Source organism: Triturus cristatus, chromosome 2_2, assembly GCF_964204655.1.
Source record: "Triturus cristatus chromosome 2_2, aTriCri1.1, whole genome shotgun sequence".
NCBI lineage: Eukaryota > Metazoa > Chordata > Amphibia > Caudata > Salamandridae > Triturus > Triturus cristatus.
The window spans coordinates 1,265,200,939-1,265,222,027 of record NC_140582.1 but is presented as its reverse complement, the minus strand read 5'-3'; the positions used below and the strand labels follow the sequence as shown (position 1 = coordinate 1,265,222,027).

The following is a 21,089-nucleotide window of genomic DNA, read 5'->3' as shown; positions in this document are numbered from 1 at the left end:
AGCCGGGCCCTTTGCTCGGTAGCTGGAAGGATGTTTACCTAAACTACTAGACAGGAATGCATTAGATGAGGAGCGGAGCAGATAACTTGAAGGCTGAATACAGTTTTTGGCAGGCAACAGGCCGTGTCAGGCACCGTTAGCCGCGCAGGGAGTAGGACAAAGTTCATGGATACAGATGCAAGCTCAGGCTGGAGCTTTCAGAGGCAGAAGGCAGGAAAAGGCTTGATGGCAGAATTCAGGGCCTACTTGCCTGAACTGTAAAACGTGGAAAGTGAACCACATAAAGTCGGTGGCCTTTCATACTTAGGAACGGAATATCCGACCCATTCATGGCGGATCTGAAAGAGGGCATGTTGACGTTGGACGCACATGTATTTGCGTCTTCATAGCTGGAACTGGAGGGAACATACATGTACTTGTAGCATGTACATGGAGCCGTTGGGGTCTAAGATAGGGGACATAACTGATCATAATATTCATATTTCCTCAGAACAACGTGACTGAGGCCCCCTATGAGCCGTAGCTCGCACCGTAACAGGAAGACATCACAACATACAACGCGCTTGTTGTCATCGCATCGTCCGTGACGAACTCTCCAAGATAAAGGTACTGTGTCCGATTTGCACCGTAAGGTGTACGCTCCGCACCGGAGCGTCTGCAGCGTTTGTGAGCCCTGTTCGTAAGCACCGCAGGGTGTACGCTTCGCCCGGAGCGTCTACAGCGTTTGTGAGCCCCGTTCGTAAGCACCACAGGGTGTACGCTTCACACCGGAGCGTCTGCAACGCTTGTGAGCCCCGCTCGTAAGCATCATTCATCCTGTACGAACCGTACAAAGTAACACGAACCCCACAGAACTGTAAAAGACGCATGAATCAAGAACTGCTTATTGCCAAGAGTATTGTGGGACTTTGGATCGTTATTTGGTCTTATGCTAAGTCTACCTATATATAAAATAATTATTTCTGAAAAACCCAGTGTGGAGTCCATTTGTGGGGTTGCCATTGAATTACTGTGTGTGGTCACAAATGCTTAACCATTGCGCCCTGAGATAAGCCTTGTCTGCTAGCGCCAAGCTACCTAGAGGGTGAGCAGGGGTTGTGTTAGGAGTGTAACCCCTTACCCTGACTAGAGGAGAGGAACCCTGCTGACACAAGTACCTACCTGTGCCAACCAGAGATCCCCAATTCTAACAGATGTTATGCTCATTCTGCTACAAAATGAACCAAGACAGAAATCATATCGTTAGGTCCTCTTGTCCTTGGATGTCGCTCTCCTCCTGATACACCATGAACAGAGGCTTCTCCTCAGCTCGATAGCTCTTCTCGTCCTTTGGATGTTGTGCTCCTCCTGGTACACCATGAACTGAGGCCTCTCCTTAGATCATTAGCTCTTCTCGTCCTTGGATCTTGTGCTCCTTCTGGTACAAAATGAACCAAGACATCTCCTCAGATCGTTAGGTCTTCATGTCCTTGGATGTTGCGCTCCTCCTGATGCACCATGAACAGAGTCCTCTCTCCAGCTCGTTAGTACTTCTCGTCCTTGGATGTTGCGCTCCTCCTGATTTACCATGAAAAGAGGCTACTTAGATCATTAGCTCTTCTCGTCTTTGGATTTTTTTTTCTTTCTGGTACAAAATGAACCGAGGATTCTCCTCAGATCATTAGCTCTTTTCGTCCTTGGATGTTGCGCTCCTCCTGATTCACCATGAAGAGAGGCTTCTCCTCAGCTCGTAAGCTCTTCTTCTCCTTGGATCTTGTGCTCCTCCTGGTACACCATGAACTGAGTCTTCTCTCCAGCTCATTCATTTTTCTCGTCCTTGAATGTTGCGCTCCTCCTGAATCACCATGAACAGAGACTTCTCCTCAGCTCGTTAGCTCTTCTCATCCTTGGATGCTGTGCTCCTCCTGGTGCACGATGAACTGAGGCCTCACCTTAGATCATTAGCTCTTCTCGTCCTTGGATGTTATTCTCATTCTGGTACAATATGAACCAAGGCTTCTCCTCAGATCGTTAGCTCTTTTCGTCCTTGGATGTTACGCTCCTCCTGTCCTGATGCACCATGAAGAGAGGCTTTTCAGCTCGTTAGCTCTTCTCATCCTTGGATCTTGTGCTCCTCCTAGTACACCATGAACAGGAGCTTCTCTCCACCTCGTTAGCTCTTCTCGTCCTTGGATCTTGTGCTCGTCCTGGTACACCATGAACAAATACTTCTCTTCAGCTCATTAGTTATTCTTGTCCTTGGATGTTGCGCTCCTCCTGATACACCATTAACAGAGGCTTCTCCTCAGCTTGATATCTTTTCTCGTACTTGGATGGTAAGCTCCTCCTGGTACACCATGAACTGAGGCATCTCCTTAGATTATTGCTCTTCTCGTCCTTGGATGTTATGCTCGTTCTGGTACAAAATGAACCAAGAATTCTCCTCAGATCGTTAGGTCTTCCTGTCCTTGGATGTTGCTCTCCTCCTGATTCACCATGAACAGAGGCTTCTCCTCAGTTCGTTAGCTCTTCTCGTCCTTGGATGTTGTGCTCCTCCTGGTACACCATGAACTGAGGCCTCTCCTTAGATCATTAGCTCTTCTCGTCCTTGGATGTTATGCTCCTTCTGGTGCAAAATGAACTAAGGTTTCTCCTCAGATTGTTAGCTCTTCTCGTCCTTGGATGTTGCGCTCCTTCTGGTACAAAATTAACCAAGGTATCTTCTCAGATTGTTAGCTCTTTTTGTTCTAGGATGTTGCGCTCCTACTGATGCACCATGAAGAGAGGCTTCTCCTGAGCTCGTTAGCTCTTCTCATCCTTGGATCTTGTGCTCCTCCTGGTACACCTTGAACAGAGGCTTCTGTCCAGCTCGTTAGCTGTTCTCGTCCTTGGATCTTGTGCTCATCCTGGTACACCATGAACAGAGTCTTCTCTCTGGCTCGTTGGTTCTTCTCGTCCTTGATTGTTGCACTCCTCCTGATACACCATGAACAGAGGCTTCTCCTCAGCACGTTAGCTCTTCTCGTCCTTGGATTTTGAGCTGCTCCTGGTATACCATGAACTGATGCCTCTCCTTAGATCATTAGCTCTTCTCGTCCTTGGATGTTTTGCTCCTTCTGGTACAAAATGAGCCAAGGTTTCTCCTCAGATTGTTAGCTCTTCTCGTTCTTGGATATTGTGCTCCTCCTGATGCACCATGAAGAGAGGCTTCTCCTCAGCTCGTTAGCTCATCTCGTCCTTGGCTTGTGCTCCTCCGTTTACACAATGAACAGAGGCTTCTCTCCAGCTCGTTAGCTCTTCTCGTCCTTGGCTTTTGTGCTCCTCCTGGTACGCCATGAACAGAGTCTTCTCTCCAGCTCATTAGTTCTTCTTGTCCTTGGCTGTTGCGCTCCTCCTGATACACCATGAAGAGATGCTTTTCCTCAGCTTGCTAGCTCTTCTCGTACTTGGATGTTGCACTCCTCCTGGTACACCATGAACTGAGGCTTCTCCTCAGATCATTAGCTCTTCTTGTCCTTGGATGTTACGCTCCTCCTGATGCACCATGAAGATAGGCTTATCCTCAGCTCATTAGCTCTTCTCGTCCTTCGTTCCTGTACTCCTTGTAGGAGAGTAGAGTCTGTTTCACATGGGTACCCCCACTTTTTGTTGGTGTTTCACTGTTTTTCTACCTTAGTCTGGCTGTGGCCCTGCTAATCAGGACCACAGCCTAGCTGCTTCCTCTTTAAAATGGTTTCCATGTACATTAGGTACATATCTAATTGCATTCTGGAGTGACTTATAAGCCCCTAGTATATGGTATACTATGCACCTAGGGCATAGGTACCTCAGAGGCCTACCATGGGCTGCAGAATGTATTATGCCACCCCTAGGAAGCATTCCAAAATGACACCACAGGTCTGCTACTGCAGCCTGGGTAAGGGTGTGCTTGCACCCCTTACTGTGGTATAGGCTGCCTATATCACTACCTTATACAGACACATATAAACCTATAAGCCACTCCTATGGCAGGCCTTGACAATCCTGAAGGCAGAGTGCTTGGTTTTATGTGAGAGGGTGCCCAAGCAATACTTCCTTATGGCTGTTCTGTGATACAGCCATACCATATACTCTCAAGTGCATTATAACCTCGCTGTAAATGCTATCTTTGGAATGGCTGCATCAAAACATGTCGTGTTTGGTGTCAAACGCTTTGGAATACTACCCCCCCCCGCCAGTCCTGGCGGTGACGGTATCATTCCACCCTTCTAGAGGGAGAGACATGTTCACACTGGCTAAACCCGGTTAAAACTTTCCAACCGGGTTGGGTTGGGATTGACATTGTTGGTCCCATGGATCCACAAACAGCATCTGGCACAGGTTTATACTGGTGGTAGTGGATCATGCCACCAGGTACCCAGAAGCAATTCCCCTAAGGGCCACTACAGCACCTGTAGTGGCAAGAGCTCTCTTGAGTGTGTTCTCAAGAGGAGGCTTTCCAAAGGAGGTAGTATCTGACAGAGATACAAACTTTATGTCAAGTTACTTAACTGCAATGTGGAAGGAGTGTGGAGTGAATTACAAATTCACCACACCCTATCACCCACAATGCAATGGTTTAGTTGAAAGGTTCAACAAAACCTTAAAGGGCATGATCAAAGGACTCCAAGAGAAGCTTAGGCGAAAATGGGACCTTCTCTTGCCCTGCCTTTTATTTGCATACATGGAGGTGCCTCAGAAGGGGGTTGGCTACAGCCCTTTTGAACTTCTGTTTGGTCACCCTGTCAGGGGTCCCTTGTGTTTGGTGAAGGAAGGATGGGAGTTACCTCTCAAGCCCCCAAAGCAAGACGTAGTGGACTATGTACTTGGTCTCCGCTCCCGGATGGCTGAGTGTGAGAAGTTGGCCTGGCATATGCTGGTCACTAGTTATAGTTGCCACCCTGCACCAGTCCAATTTGACTCTTATGGCAGATAGGTTTAAGACAACCTTATAAAGAAAGCTATACTAGTGGTAGCTGTGGAGAGCAGCCTTCAGGCTATGTCTCTGAGGAATGTAAAGCAGCTTGTTTTACCTTATAATCTCTTGAATTACTAAATGAAAGGACACCACACAGGTATATATATCAAATATATATGTATTTATTTCTAGACACACTCTACTAATCTCTTTATGAGATTAGAAGACCAGTATACATTCAAATGTCAACACTTCTCAATAAATTAAGCACAAATAGGGCTGGAGCCCTAGGGGCGTACCAGACCATATACTAAGAAAATGGTTTAACAAACTCGACTTGCAAAATGAAAAGGCCTAGGGCCTTGGGAATCGCTGGGGCTTCACTTCTGCAGTGTTAGCAGATAAGTAATCAGCCCACGGGAGACGTGTCTAAACACAGCCGCGGGTTTCCTATTGGTTTCTATAAGACAAGTTGCGGTTTGTATTTTAAAGGTTTAGGGCACTTCTGGAAAGTCACCAAGCAAGCCACTTACAAGGTAAGTATTTCGAGGGCCAACACACACTTGGGCACTGGAGTGCACGAGTTACCTCACCCAGGGAAGCCGGGTGCATAGGTGTCTTTTGGTGTAGGGTTGAGATGCTGTTTTCAATGGAGATCACTGAAGACTTGCTGCTTGTGATGACTGGAGAGGCGCCCGCTGGAATCCGAAGGTGGATTGAAGTTGAAGAAGACCTGAAAATTGAGGGGACAGTGTTCAAGGTCACTTGCCAGTGACCGGTGGCCAGCAAGATGGATGACCACCGATGTCGCGTCGATTCAGGCAGTTGATGTAGTTTTGTCTCTTCGCTCACGAGGTCCAGGAGTGATCGACAATGACCAGCAGCTGGACTTGGAGGGTCCCACAGCGTCTGCAGCTGATGGAGGTGTCGGCATCCGGATTAGCGCCAACAAACTTTGGCAAATACAAGTCTTGTGTAGACTGAAGATTGACGATGATTCAGACCAATAAGGTCTGATGGACTTACCCAGCAAGGGTAAGTGAGGGCAGACCTGGAGCAACCAGGAGAGCCCTTGAAGTTGATTAGAAAGTCTTCGTGGGGATCACTAGCCAACGGGCAAGCAACCGCAAAGACGCCTTCACAGGAAAAACCTCACAGGAGCCCACGGCCACTCGGGGCAAGGTAGGCAGGTGATTTTTGGTACACTATCTGCTGGGGACTTGGGCCACAAATTGTCTAAAGCACAACTTCGTAGATGATGATTTAGGGTTTGCACTCGACAATAGTGCACTGTCCCCGGGTATTGTTGTTCCTCGTCACTCGTGGGGTCCACTCACAACAGCTTCGCTGGGTACTCACAGGGGCCGTCAAAAAGTCAGGAAATCTACTTCCAGGGCAGCAGGGACTTCGAACTCCGGCAGGAGCGGCAACGTTTTCAACTGTTGATTCAAGTTACTGGTGCCTGCCAAGCAGGGGAGTCACTCCTTGACTCCAAGGGAGATTCTTCTGTCTTCCAAAGGTAGTGGAACGTCGAAGGGCCAGGATTCTTCTTTGTAGAGCGTCATCCAGGGGTAATCTGAATTGCATTGGCAATGCTTGCTATCTTATGGTGAAGCTATGGGAGGGACTAGCTCTATGACCACTCCTCTAGGAGGGTCAGGGTAGTGGGTGGTTACACCCACTTCCCTTTGTCCAGTTTCGCGCCAGAGCAGGGGCAGGTAGCCCCTGGACCGCTTTGAACTGGCATATGCACAGAGGAGACTTTTGCTCCCCCAGTGCAGGACTTCAAAGCACTCTAAGAGTGCACCCACCCAGCTCCAATACACTAAATACTGTCTGGGAGGTGGTAACACCTCCCTGTGACAGGATGCCTTTTGTTGGGCTTCCTCCACTGTGAGTTTCGGTCAGCAGCAGGAGGGCAGCCCAGTGTCTGTGCTGGTGGCATCCATTTTGTGATGCCAGGGCTCTATGAGATTTCTACCGTTTAGTACAGTGGGTACATGTCATCCCCTCTAGAAGGGTGGGATCATACTCCCACACCAGTTACTGGTGTGGGGGTATGATTCCAAGTTGTTTGACACCAAACACAACATGTTTTGATGCAGTCATCCCAAAGTTAGCAATTACCGCGAGGTTATAATACACTTAAAAGTATATGGTTTAACCGCATCCACAAACAGCAACAGAGAATAGCCTCTGCCAGCTGCAGAGGGGTCCTGCTCAGGCAGAAGCACCCCCTCACATAGTAAACCAAGCACCCTGCCCACAGGATTGATAGGGCCTGCAATAGGGGTGGCTGATAGGTTTATATGTGTGTGTATGGTGAGATATAGGAACCTATACCTCAGTGAGGAGTGCTAACACTACCTCACACAGGCTGCAGTAGCAGGCCTGTGGTGTCAGATTGAGGATGCTTCCCAGGGGTGGCATAATACATGCTGCAGCCCCTGGTAGGCCTGTGAAGTACCAATGCCCTAGGTACCTAAGGTACCATATACTAGGGGCTCATAAGGTACCACAGTATCCAATCACTAGTGCATCTAATATGCACACCAATCATTTAGGGAGTAAGCAGATAGGCTGGGGTCCTGGATAGCAGGATCCCAGCCAGACTAGTCAAAAAACATGCAAACACCAGGAAAAAAAGTGGGGGCAACCATATAGTCAGATTGCACCTTCCTACACTGAGTACAGGAAAAAGGAAAAAAAAACTTCGAGGCTAGCCAGGAACTGCAAACAACCTGGCATGACCAAAAGGCTGTACTGACTGTTTATCAGCCAGGACAGAAAGTGTGGTTGTTGGAGCCTGTGACCCCAGCAGCCCTCCGGGACAAGTGGAGTGGACCCCACATTATTGTTGAACAGAAGGGGAGGTTACCAGATGTGTATTGGGGCAGGGTGGGTGCATTCAGAGAATGCTTTTGAGACACTGCCTTGGGCACAGAAGGTGTCCCTGTGCATAGCCCAGCTCAAACCGGTTGCAGGGGCACTCAGCCCCTGCTCTGGTGCGAAACTGAACAAAGGGGAAGGGGTGTAACCACCACCACCCCAGGCCCACCCATAGGTGGGACCTTAGAGATTGTCCGTCACCTAAACTTAGTATAAGTATAGGAATCCAGTCCCTAGGACTTTAGATTACCCTGTACGAACCTCTGCAACATATATCCTGTACCTTCGACTTTCTATCACGACTAGAAGATAGAAGAAATCTCCCTTGGGGTCAAGGAGTGACTCCCCTGCTTGGCAGGCACCAAAGAAGCAACTGACCAGTCTGCATTTCTGAAGCTCCCACCAGACACCGAAGTCTCTGCATGCCCAGAGGTGGATTTCCAAACTTCCCCGAGGCTACCCTGAGTCCACAGCAAAGCTGAGGCCCGTGGCTATCGTGGGAAACGTGGAACCATGACCCCTGGACACTGTGAACTTTTGCAGTAACACTATCTTCCTGGTCATCCTCGAAGTTGTGCTTTGGGCTCCGAGTAGCCCCAGCCTTGCGCACATCCTGCACTGAAGATTGTTGTCCCCACGAAGGCAACTCCACTTCTGCTTGGGCTTTTCTGGTTGCTCCAGACTTGCCCTTACTTAGCTTGCTGGGTGAGTCCATCAGACCTTGCTGGTTGCACCGCAGTCCTTTCTCTGCATTCCTGTGACTTGCCGTTGCCAAGGCTTGTTGGGTCCTTTCTGGTCGCCGACACCGCAGCACTCGACAGACTTCATGGGACAGCTCGAATCTGGCTTGTGGACTTCGTCGATGCCTCCTGGACTTCGTGGCTGAAGAGTGAAGACACCCATCAACTCACCTAAAGCACCCGACATCTGTGGGCATTGGTCCATCTTGCCCTAGGTCACTGGCAAGTGACCCAGACTCTTTTCCCTCTGCTTTCAGGTTCCTTATATCCTAGATCCAGGCTTGGATCTCACCGGACACTTCTCCTCTTCAAGGCAGCAACAGTTCCTTGCAGGCTTCCATTGAAATCGACGACGCGACCCGACACCAAAAGACACCTATGCACCCGGCTTCCATGGGTGAGGTAACTCGAGTACTTCGGTACTCTCATGGGTGCTAGACCTAGAACTACCTAAGTCCAAGAGGGTTTGGTCCTGACTCGATTAGAAGTGTCCCTAATCTTTAAAATTCCAACCGCGACATTCCCCATAGAAGATAATAGGAACCCGCGGTTGTGTTTCCACACTGCATACAGTTCCCGTGGGTCCCCTGTGTCACTATCTTGGGTAGTTCCTTGGGGTCCCGGCGATTCTAGAGGCAATATGCCCAGTGCCTATTACAGTCGTGGTTCTTATACCACTTTTTTAGTAAACGTGTATTTGTGCTTTTACTGATGCTTGATCACTTGTAACTAAAGTACTTTGAACTCCAGTCTCATAAAGAGACTAGAGAGGTGTGTTTCACCTTAAATACAAATATTTTGAATATATACCTGGTGTGGTTGTCTTTTCATTTGCTCATTCAAGAGATTATAGACTGGTAAAACAAGCTGCTTTACATTCCTTCAAGACTTAGCCTGAAGGCTGCTCTCCATAGCTATCAATAGGATAGCCTCATATAAGATTGTCTTTAACCATTCACCATAAGGGGTTGTTTGGACTGAGACAAGGTGCCCACTAGAACTAGTGGACAGCATATATCAGGCCACCTTCTCACACTCCTCCTGGTACACCATGAACAGAGGTGTTGGACTTGGCCCGTCTGGCAAGTTCACCCCTAGTACTTTTTGCAGTATCCTAGCCTTTTCCTGTGTTGTACTAGTGGTTTTAGGCCTCTAGGCGCTTTCACACTGTGTCCCAGAGGAAAGCGCTTGCGCTCTGTGTATGATTTGGTGAGACGGACCTGCCCTCCCATAGGAATGCATGGGGGAATGTATGTGTCCCTGGTAGTTCCTGATGCGTGGTGAGTGCAGGTGCGAGTTTGGCATGTGTGGACTCGTGTGATGAAATGCTGCGCGATGATGTGTGCGGCATCAATGTGTCTAGTGTGGAAGTGCCACTTCTAGACGCTGGCATAAATGTGCAGTGACTGCCTGTCACGTGATTGGCTGGCTGAGGTCATGTGATGAGCTAGGAAATCCCCAGAGTCAGGAGGAGTCACCCAGTGGTGAATGGGGAGATCAGCAGTCAGATGGGTGGGAGGAGTACACCTAGGACCTGAATAGGGCTGGGCTTTCCCCACACAATGCTGGCTCCGCCCCCTGTGGTGCGACTGATGACCCTGGCCTGTGCTGTGAATAGGGAGAGGGGCTGAGCAAAACAAAGTGCTCAGGAACCAGTTGTATCTGGTTCGCCCCTTCCCTGCACCTTTGAGAACAAAGGATTTGGTGTATAAAAGAGGGGCTGTGACCCCATGAAAATATTCTTGTTCTGACTCGAATCTACCAGGGGCGTGCTGATGCTGGGGCCCAGGGGAAGGCTTGCCTCCCTGGGCCCTGCCCTGCCCAGCCCCTGGATACCTGGAGGACTTTCCCTTGCTGGGAGCTGCTTTGCTCCATCTTCTGATGCCCAGGACTGCTTAGAACTTTTCCCTTTACCAAGGCTTGTTACAGCCTGCCAAGCGCCCTGGGAGCGCGTGGGCCTCGCAGCACGGCGCTGCACGACGAGCGAGAGAGGGAATCCCCAGCGGAGGGATTCCCCCATGATGCCGGCCTCGCAGGAGCTCACCCCGCTTATTTTTATATTTAATAGTGGGTGCCCACCCCACATGGCCGCCTATTGTTTAGGTTTTAATAGCAGGAGCCCACCCTGCTTAAATATCGTAATTACGAGGGAGCCTACCCCTCTTTCCGCCAGAAGGAACGAATCCACCGCCTCGGGCCCGATCGGCCCAGCAGGAAGTCAGGCATGTTTTGCCTGGGACGTGGGCGGGGCCGGGAGATGAGGAAGTCCGGTGACGTGACGCTGGGCTGCTGTGTGAAAGGGAGAGCCCCGCGGAGTGCTGGCCTGGTCGAAGCAAGTCCCGGGTCCCAGGAGGGTGCCCGGGTGAAGAAGGGGGCGGCCGAATCCTCAGCGAGGCTCTCGTGAGGAAGAGAGAGCCCCGCCTGCCGCCTGCCGCCTCCGGAGAAGTCCCGGTCCCGGAAGAGGGACCGGGTGAAGAACAGCCCGGTGAGTAAGGGCTGAACCTCCCTCACGCTCAGCAGAGGGAACAGGTTTGGTGTTCGGTGCGAGGCACCGAGTCAGAGCGGCCCCGTGTGTGCAGTGGGCCGCTCCAACGTTGGGCCTCGGTATTCGTAAGAGCGCAAGTGGCGCTCCAACGAGGGGGCCAGGTTTGCCAGTGGCGCCGCCGTAGCGGGCCACTGTAGTTCTGGGGAGCATGGTTGTTTTCAGGAGCCCCGTGTGGCTCCGTGGGGGCATGATTGTTTAAGAGCCCCAGATGGCTCCAACGAACGGGGACATTGTGTGTTTTAGAGTGCTGGTGCGCTCCAACGACGGGGCACATTGTCTAAGAGCCTGTGAGGCTCCAACGGGACCGCATGTTGTCTTAGAGCCTAGGTGGCTCCAACGTTGTGACATTGTCTCCAGGGCCATGGAGAGCCCATGCCTCCTATTTGCCTTCCCCAGCTGCGCAGCACTTAGTGCCAGCTGCAGCGTTTAGGCCCTGTGCTTGTCCCCAGCTGCCCAGCAAGTAGTGGGCAGCTGCTACGTTTAGGTTCTGGTGCGACCTGGACCCTAATGTGATGGAGGTGTTATTGCGATTCATGCTAATGTGATTGGGTGTTAGGAAATGTACTGTGTATAGCATGTTTTGCGCACCCTGTATTTTATGCCTCTAGATAGGATTTCTGCCTAGGAGGTTGTTTTACCTGTTTAGGTTGATGTTAGGGAGATTGTACTTCCCTGTGTTATGTACGCCCCTAGAGTAGTTACTTAGGTGGTTAGGTCTAATGCGTTAGACTGATGAGGACTTGCATAAATGTGTTTATGCCCCTGTGATGGATGCAGGATAGGTTTTATACCTGATGCTAGTGTGATGACGCTGAGGTCATTGTTGCGCCAGTAGTTACTGGTTTTGCTCTACAGTTACTTTGTGTTTCCATGGGTATATGTTCTACATTTACTATTGGTGATTTGTGCTAATTCTGGCAGTGGTCCATGTGGCCCTGTCTTGTGTAAATAGTCCCTTGTAAAATTCTGCCCAGTGCCAGTTGACACAGTGTAAATTATGTGATTATCATCTAATGTGTTTATTATAATACAAAGGCTATTTTTTATATATAACCTTGTGTGGAGTTTCTTTTGTGGAGGGCCTAGGGTGTTGTTGCTGTGTGCGCGCGCAAACGCTTTACACATTGCCTCCGGGATAAACCTGACTGCTCGTGCCAAGCTACCAAGGGGGTGAGCAGGGGTTATCTTGGCGTGTAACTCCCCAGCCCTGACTTAGAGTGGTGGTTTCTGCCTGGCTTTGGCGCAAGCCCTAGCCAACCAGAAATCCCATTTCTAACATTGGTGATCAGCGGTGGGATTAGGACTTGCGTTTGCGCAGTACCACAGCGACAGCTGGCTGCACCACAAAACTCTGCATTTAGATAGTCACATGGAAAGGGATTATTGTTCTAAGTTTGTTTTTAAATGTCATTTCTGTGGAAATGTGTTTCTGGATTCACCAGTAAGGGTGGGATCCAGTGGTGGCAGCAGATGTGTGTCCAGTGCATGTATTCCCATTCCCAGTTCCCGGGGTAGTGGTACCTGTGTCACGTGGTGGGCAGGTTGAGAAATCAGGGGCGGTAGAAACTGTCTTACCAGTCTTGGGAGGGGTTTGGGGATGAATGTGTAATGCGCTGGATTTTTGTGAATGTCCCATTCCCAGTTCCCGTAGTAATAGTACCTGTGTCACGTGGTGGTCAGGTTGAGAAATCAGGGGCGGTAGAAACTGTCTTACTAGTCTGGAAGGTGTGTGTGTGGATGAATGGTGTGAGTTCTCTGGAATAAGGAGCTTGCTGGTTGATTGGGTGTGAGTTCTCTGGGATAGGGAGCTTGCATTGGGGAGTGATTCCAAAAGGAGTGGCTGAGGTGTCTTCCAGCCCAGCGTGGTGGAAGAGGTTCAGAGTAGCCCAGCTAGGTCTCGGTGTAGGGGCTCACGTCCTGTCTCTGTGGAGAAGGAGTGGGTGGGACTGCGTGTCTCCAGGTGCCCGGAACCCAGTCTCAGGGCCTGGATGGTTTCTATAGGGAACATCAGGTCGGGGGCCTAGGCTGTACCAATAGGTCATTTGAGGAGGATCTCCCAGTGTCTAGAGGACGTGGAGTGTCTGTAATCAGAGCTCCAGTAGTCCTGGTGTCTGGCGGTACCGCTCCAGTTGGGAGGGTGAGGAAGTCCAGAGGGAGGGGTGAGAGGAGGAGGGATTTCCCAGTGGGAACCAGTAGGTCAGGGACCAGCCGGGAAGGCTGAGTCGCCACTGAGTGACCGTGGTGTCGCCATTTCTGACCGGGGGGGTCTGCACGCACTGTCAGATGGACAGGAGGTAGTGAGATCAGCGCCAGGCAGACTGTCACACGACCCATTAGTTATGTGTCACCATTGTTAAGTCCTGGTTCGCCAGGCATCTGACCAAAGGGTACGTCCCTCGGTTGGGGAGCCAGTAGTTGGTGTTTCCGGATCTGGACGTAAGGGCAGCTGTTGTCCTGAGGGCAGGGGAGGCTCATCTTGGGTGAAGAGACCCTGCTCTACAGTGGAAGGGGGTGCAGAGGGAGGGAGTCCTCGCCTCTGACCCCCTGGATCCCAGGTGGTAGACCAGTTGATGGAGAGAGGTCCTGAACTGGTGGGAGAGTTGTGTTCTGGTGGGTGCTTCCCTGGGAGGGTGCGGAACCCAAGAAGTAGAGGAAGGGTGGGGCATTCTTGCCCGTGACCTCTGGTCAGCCTGAGGGTGCGGACCCTAGGGTGAAGGATCAGTGGTAGTTGGGAACTACACTGAGAGGGAGAGTGGAGAATGGCTTGTATGCCAGGGCTTACTACCCCCCACTCTGGGTTTGGCAAGGACCAGTGGTATCTGGGTGGCCTAGGGCCTGGTCCTGGCCGTGGACAACTAGGTAGTACCAGTGGGGTAGCCTAGTTGGGCCTGAGTTTTTTTTGGTTGTTTTTTTTTAAGATGGAACCATATTGATTCAGAATGGCGTAAAACCGGAGAGTGTCCCTGTCGTTGCGGGCCTGCGTCCGTGTTTTATCGCCCCAAGCAGGGAAGACCATCACGGTGGTGATTGGTCTACCCTGCGTTTTGGCTGGAAGGGGGTTGTGTTGGTCTTGGCCCTTCTGGCAAGTTCACCACTAGAGCTTTTTGCAGTATCCTAGCCTTTTCCTGTGTTGTACTAGTGGTTTTAGGCCTCTAGGCGCTTTCACACTGTGTCCCAGTGGAAAGCGCGTGCGCTCTGTGTATGATTTTGTGAGACGGACCTGCCCTCCCATAGGAATGCATGGGGAAATGTATGTGTCCCTGGTAGTTCCCGATGCGTGGGGAGTGCAGGTGCGAGTTTGGTATGTGCGGACTCGTGTGATGAAATGCTGCGCGATGATGTGTGCGGCATCAATGTGTCTAGTGTGGACGTGCCACTTCTAGACGCTGGCATAAATGTGCAGTGACTGCCTGTCGCGTGATTGGCTGGCTGAGGTCATGTGATGAGCTAGGAAATCCCCAGAGTCAGGAGGAGTCACCCAGTGGTGAATGGGGAGATCAGCAGCCAGATGGGTGGGAGGAGTACACCTAGGACCTGAATAGGGCTGGGCTTTCCCCACACAATGCTGGCTCCGCCCCCTGTGGTGCGACTGATGACCCTGGCCTGTGCTGTGAATAGGGAGAGGGGCTGAGCAAAACAAAGTGCTCAAGAACCAGTTTTATCTGGTTCGCCCCTTCCCTGCACCTTTGAGAACAAAGGATTTGGTGTATAAAAGAGGGGCTGTGACCCCATGAAAATGTTCTTGCTCTGACTCCAATCTACCAGGGGCGTGCTGCTGCTGGGGCCCAGGGGAGGGCTTGCCTCCCTGGGCCCTGCCCTGCCCAGCCCCTGGATACCTGGAGGACTTTCCCTTGCTGGGAGCTGCTTTGCTCCATCTTCTGATGCCCAGGACTGCTTAGAACTTTTCCCTTTACCAAGGTTTGTTACAGCCTGCCAAGCGCCCTGGGAGCGCGTGGGCCTCGCAGCATGGCGCTGCACGACGAGCGAGAGAGGGAATCCCCAGCGGAGGGATTCCCCCATGATGCCGGCCTCGCGGGAGCCCACCCCGCTTATTTTTATATTTAATAGTGGGTGCCCACCCCACATGGCCGCCTATTGTTTAGGTTTTAATAGCAGGAGCCCACCCTGCTTAAATATCGTAATTACGAGGGAGCCTACCCCTCTTTCCACCAGAAGGAACGAATCCACCGCCTCGGGCCTGATCGGCCCAGCAGGAAGTCAGGCACGTTTTGCCTCGGACGTGGGCAGGGCCGGGAGATGAGGAAGTCCGGTGACGGGACGTGGGGCTCCTGTGTGAAAGGGAGAGCCCCGCGGAGTGCTGGCCTGGTCGAAGCAAGTCCCAGGTCCCAGGAGGGGGCCCGGGTGAAGAAGGGGGCGGCCGAATCCTCAGCCAGGCTCTTGTGAGGAAGAGAGAGCCCCGCCTGCCGCCTGCCGCCTCCAGAGAAGTACCGGTCCCGGAAGAGGGACCGGGTGAAGAACAGCCCGGTGAGTAAGGGCTGTACCTCCCTCACGCTCCGCAGAGGGAGCAGGTTTGGTGTTCGGTGCGAGGCACCGAGTCAGAGCGGCCCCGTGTGTGCAGTGGGCCGCTCCAACGTTGGGCCTCGGTATTCGTAAGAGCGCGAGTGGCACTCCAACGAGGGGGCCAGGTTTGCCAGTGGCGCCGCCGTAGCGGGCCACTGTAGTTCTGGGGAGAATGGTTGTGTTCAGGAGCCCCGTGTGGCTCCGTGGGGGCATGATTGTTTAAGAGCCCCAGATGGCTCCAACGAACGGGGACATTGTGTGTTTTAGAGCGCTGGTGCGCTCCAACGACGGGGCACATTGTCTAAGAGCCTGTGAGGCTCCAACGGGACCGCATGTTGTCTTAGAGCCTAGGTGGCTCCAACGTTGTGACATTGTCTCCAGGGCCATGGAGAGCCCATGCCTCCTATTTGCCTTCCCCAGCTGCGCAGCACTTAGTGCCAGCTGCAGCGTTTAGGCCCTGTGCTTGTCCCCAGCTGCCCAGCAAGTAGTGGGCAGCTGCTACGTTTAGGTTCTGGTGCGACCTGGACCCTAATGTGATGGAGGAGTTATTGCGATTCATGCTAATGTGATTGGGTGTTAGGAAATGTACTGTGTATAGCATGTTTTGCGCACCCTGTATTTTATGCCTCTAGATAGGATTTCTGCCTAGGAGGTTGTTTTACCTGTTTAGGTTGATGTTAGGGAGATTGTACTTCCCTGTGTTATGTACGCCCCTAGAGTAGTTACTTAGGTGGTTAGGTCTAATGCGTTAGACTGATGAGGACTTGCATAAATGTGTTTATGCCCCTGTGATGGATGCAGGATAGGTTTTATACCTGATGCTAGTGTGATGACGGTGAGGTCATTATTGCGCCAGTAGTTACTGGTTGTGCTCTACAGTTACTTTGTGTTTCCATGGGTATATGTTCTACATTTACTATTGGTGATTTGTGCTAATTCTGGCAGTGGTCCATGTGGCCCTGTCTTGGGTAAATAGTCCCTTGTAAAATTCTGCCCAGTGCCAGTTGGCACAGTGTAAATTATGTGATTATCATCTAATGTGTTTATTATAATACAAAGGCTATTTTTTATATATAACCTTGTGTGGAGTTTCTTTTGTGGTGGGCCTAGGGTGTTGTTGCTGTGTGCGCGCGCAAACGCTTTACACATTGCCTCCGGGATAAGCCTGACTGCTCGTGCCAAGCTACCAAGGGGGTGACCAGGGGTTATCTTGACGTGTAACTCCCCAGCCCTGACTTAGAGTGGTGGTTTCTGCCTGGCTTTGGCGCAAGCCCTAGCCAACCAGAAATCCCATTTCTAACAAGAGGCTTCTCTCCAGCTCATTAGCTCTTCTCGTCCTTGGATCTTGCTCTCCTCCTGATACACCATGAACAGAGGCTTCTCCTCAGCTAGTTAGCTCTTCTCATCGTTGGATGTTGCGCTCCTCCTGATAAACCATGAACAGAGGCTTCTCCTCAGCTCGTTAGCTCTTCTCGTCCTTGGATGTTGCGCTCCTCCTGGTACACCATGAACAGAGGCTTCTCTTCAGCTCGTTAGCTCTTCTCGTCCTTGGATCTTGTGCTCCTCCTGATACACCATGAACAGAGTCTTCTCTCCAGCTCGTTAGTTCTTCTTGTCCATGGATGTTGCGCTCCTCCTGATACAAAATGAACCAAGGTTTCTCCTCAGATTGTTAGCTCTGCTTGTCCTTGGATGTTGCGCTCCTCCTGAAGCACCATGAAGAGAGGCTTATCCTCAGCTCGTCAGCTCTTCTTGTCCTTGGATGTTGCGCTCCTCCTGGTACACCATGAACAGAGGCTTCTCCTCTGCTCGTTAGCTCCTCTCGTCGTTGGATGTTGTGCTCCTCCTCATACACCATGAACAGCGGCTTCTCTCCAGCTCGTTAGCTCTTCTTGTCCTTGGCAAAAGCTCTCCTCCCAAACCCGGCTACCTCTAGCACACAAGAACACTTTCTCTGACTATGGATTCATGTGAGCGCACCTGCAAGGAAAAGCACATTGCAGCACAAGAACAACTTTCACGTTGAAGGTTAGACACTGAAATCCCAAATGCTTAAGGCCTTTGGTTAAGCTAACTTAATAGATCATTCAAATACACAGCAAACACAAGTCTCTTGTTTACGTAAAATGTATAACTGAGTGTGCACATAAAAGTACAATGTTAATAATTGACTCACAGCACCTATGCAATATATTTAAAACAATTTTACAGAAAATATCCATGGGAACTACGACTTTTCGTATCATTTCTAGTTGTTAGATCACTCTGATACATGATTTCTATGATTTCTCTCATTTCTACAGTGAAGCGACTAGTTAAATGTCTAATGCTTCACTCTATATTAATAAGATTAAGGCACACTGCATGGTTAGGCATGCTAGATACACGTAAATACTGTACTCCTGCAACTAACTTAGTAGAGGCCACATTACACTGCCCTTTTTAGTTATAATTCAGCTTCTCTTGTAAAGCAGCTTTACTTGAAGTTTAGATGTGGGACCCTTGGTGTAAATGCATTTCATAGTAAATGGTTAAATATTTCTGCCCTGAACCCTGCAGTAGACTTCTGTCCAGCCTGCAAACTCGAATGTGAGATGATGGAACATGCACTACTTTTCTCCACTGCATACTCTGCTGTGCCGGACTGGATTATGCTGCCTGTTAGAGGGTCTCAACAGAGCTTTTCCATGAGAATCATGAGAACTGACTCGCAGGAGACAGTTGTATATAGTGGAGCAAGGGTTTTAAGCTAGATGTCCTCATGAGATGTTGTTTTTTGATTTTTTAAAAATATGTAATTTTATTTATGGTTTTCTTGTTCTATGAATGAATGCACCCAGTGGGACTCCTGTCTGGGTCACAGACACCCACATCTGTGGCCCAATGAGGAGCTCAATGGTGGTTTGATTTTTTTATTAGGTTGAAAAACTATCCAATCAGTGTCCTTTCTTCACGTGTAGGTGTATCATAACACACAGGAACAGATCAAGTCCATGACAATGTGAAGGATACTTCAATGTGGTCTTCACAAGGTCACAATGTTGGCACATTCCAGCCTCATGCAAAAGGCCCTCTTACATAACGCATGGTACTGTTTTTATCAGAAAAAAATAGGGAATATTTTATGGGAGGACTTTAGGCATTTGTTTGAGTTTCTGGAGTTTTATGTCACTCAAAACATGGGATTCTGCGAGCACCATCCGCATCAATTCCTTTCTGTCCAGTTTGGATAAATGTCTGGAGTTTTGTAGGTTCCCTCAGTGCTGGCAGACCCCGAAACGCAAATACTGCAGGAGCCCCCCAGTGCTGTAACATGGAGGGGTCCCCTATGCTCTGGACCCAGACAGGTGCTCTCAGAACAGGGACCTGCAACCTGTGCACAGTGCCAGAGGGGGGCCCCTACAGCAGTCACCCCTGCATCGCAGGTACTGCTGGGGCTAATGTTACACCACTGGTGTCCCCCAAAGGTGTAACAGGGAACCCCTCACACTCCGCACCCAGTCAGGAGCTCTCAGACCAGGGACCAGCAACCGGTGCACAGTGCCAGAGGGGGGACCCTAGAGCAGTCACCCCTGCACACCCTGGAGCTGCTGGAGCTAATGTTACACCACTGGTGTCCCCCAAAGGTGTAACAGGGAACCCCCTCATACTCCGCACCCTGTCAGGAGCTCTCAGACCAGGGTCCTGCAACCTATGCAAAGTGCCAGAGGGGGCCCCTAGAGCAGTCACCCCCGCACAGCCTGGGGCTGCTGGGGCTAATGTTACACCACTGGTGTCCCCCAAAGGTATAACAGGGAACCCCCTCATACTCCGCACCCTGTCAGGAGCTCTCAGACCAGGGACCTGCAACCTGTGCACAGTGCCAGAGGGGGGCCCCTAGAGCAGTCACCCCTGCACACCCTGGGGCTAATGTTACACCACTGGTGTCCCCCAAAGGTGTAACAGGGAACCCCCCTCACACTCCGCACCCAGTCAGGAGCTCTCAGACCAGGGACCTGCAACCTGTGCACAGTGCCAGAGGGGGGCCCCTAGAGCAGTCACCCCTGCACACACCTGGGGCTAATGTTACACCACTGGTGTCCCCCAAAGGTGTAACAGGGAACCCCCCTCACACTCCGCACCTAGTCAGGAGCTCTCAGACCAGGGACCTGCAACCTGTGCACAGTGCCAGAGGGGTGCCCCTAGAGCAGTCACCCCCGCACACCCTGGGGTTGCTGGGGCTAATGTTACACCACTGGTGTCACCAATGAACTTTCCTCGTATTAAAAAGATTCCTGAGTGTCTAGTGTGGATTCCTACTCAAACACATGGAAAACCACACCCTGAGGATGCAGGCGAATGCTGATTTGGGTCATTCTATGGCAGAGGTACGTTCCTGTGTGAGTAAAACTGAAGGGTGAAAAGAGATATTGATGAGAGGTTTACACGCCAGCAGGTCGCCCTGAATGTAACGAAAAAATGTACTGTTTTATAAGTGTATTGTGTGAGCTCATGCTTGGAAAGTTCTAATGCTGATATTTTAGCAAACACTCTGGCACAGGGGTTTGTAAATATCCAGGCAGTGAAAGGGTTTATAGAATGAGAATGATTTGCATTTCTTCTGTTTCTGCAGATTACTTTATGCCAGTTGAACTGACGCATTCCAAGGATCCCTGTGTTGGTTTTTTGCGGATTAAAGACCGTGAATGGGGAAGAGTGTGTAACCACCAGTGGGACATGAAGGATGCTGCAGTGGTCTGTAGAGAGGTGGGATGTGGGGCTCCAGTTTCAGCAACAACTGGATCTTCATTTATTAAAAATAGATATGAGCCAGTACTGATTTCAAATGTACAGTGCAATGGAGATGAACACAGGCTCTCAGAGTGTCCCTACACCACCAAGATACCTCAGGATTGCGATACCACGAAGTCCGCAGGAGTGCGCTGCACAGGTAAGAAACAATCAGTATTATGAGATCTCACTTCCTGGTAAGAGATGTAAACAATGTATCTGCATCTTTGTAAAGCAAAGCTAACATCAAAGTAACAGAGTGCTGTACAGTAAACTGGAGGGCATTACAGTGTGGTGAGGAGCAAGTGGGAGCAGACTGAGGAGGAAACATGGTCCACAGAGATGGTGGACACGAGGACTGGTCTGTAACCAGAGGCTGTGAACCCAGGAATACGTTGGGAGTAAGGTAGACTTTAGGGCATTTTCAGGTAACATGGTTATAGTGAAATTGGATTTTGATTATATTTTTTTTCGCAGAATCCACACAACCATAGCATTTTCACCCAAACCAACCACCTGCCAGTATCTCGCATAGCTTCCGTATGATAATTTTTGCTACTTTTAAACAGGTCCAACCTTTAATTGCTGCCAAGTAGATCTTCCTTAACCCGCACACCTCCCACAATTTAGGAGGACATTATGGGTCAGATGTACGACCATTTTTTGCAGTCACAAATGGGAGATCGGCCTGTTTGAGACCGCATAAAAG

The 21,089-nt window shown here is 50.5% G+C and overlaps 1 protein-coding gene across 1 annotated transcript in view; it reads left to right on the top strand.

Annotated features, from left to right (window-relative positions):
• The window catches only part of LOC146863561 (CD5 antigen-like), a 1,059,357-nt gene that overhangs the window by 285,317 nt on the left and 752,951 nt on the right, over nt 1-21,089 (top strand). Inside the window, exon 3 of the mRNA XM_085643023.1 lies at nt 20,223-20,540. Within this exon, the coding sequence (XP_085499149.1) occupies nt 20,223-20,540 (318 nt within the window). The remainder of the gene's footprint in view (nt 1-20,222; nt 20,541-21,089) is intronic.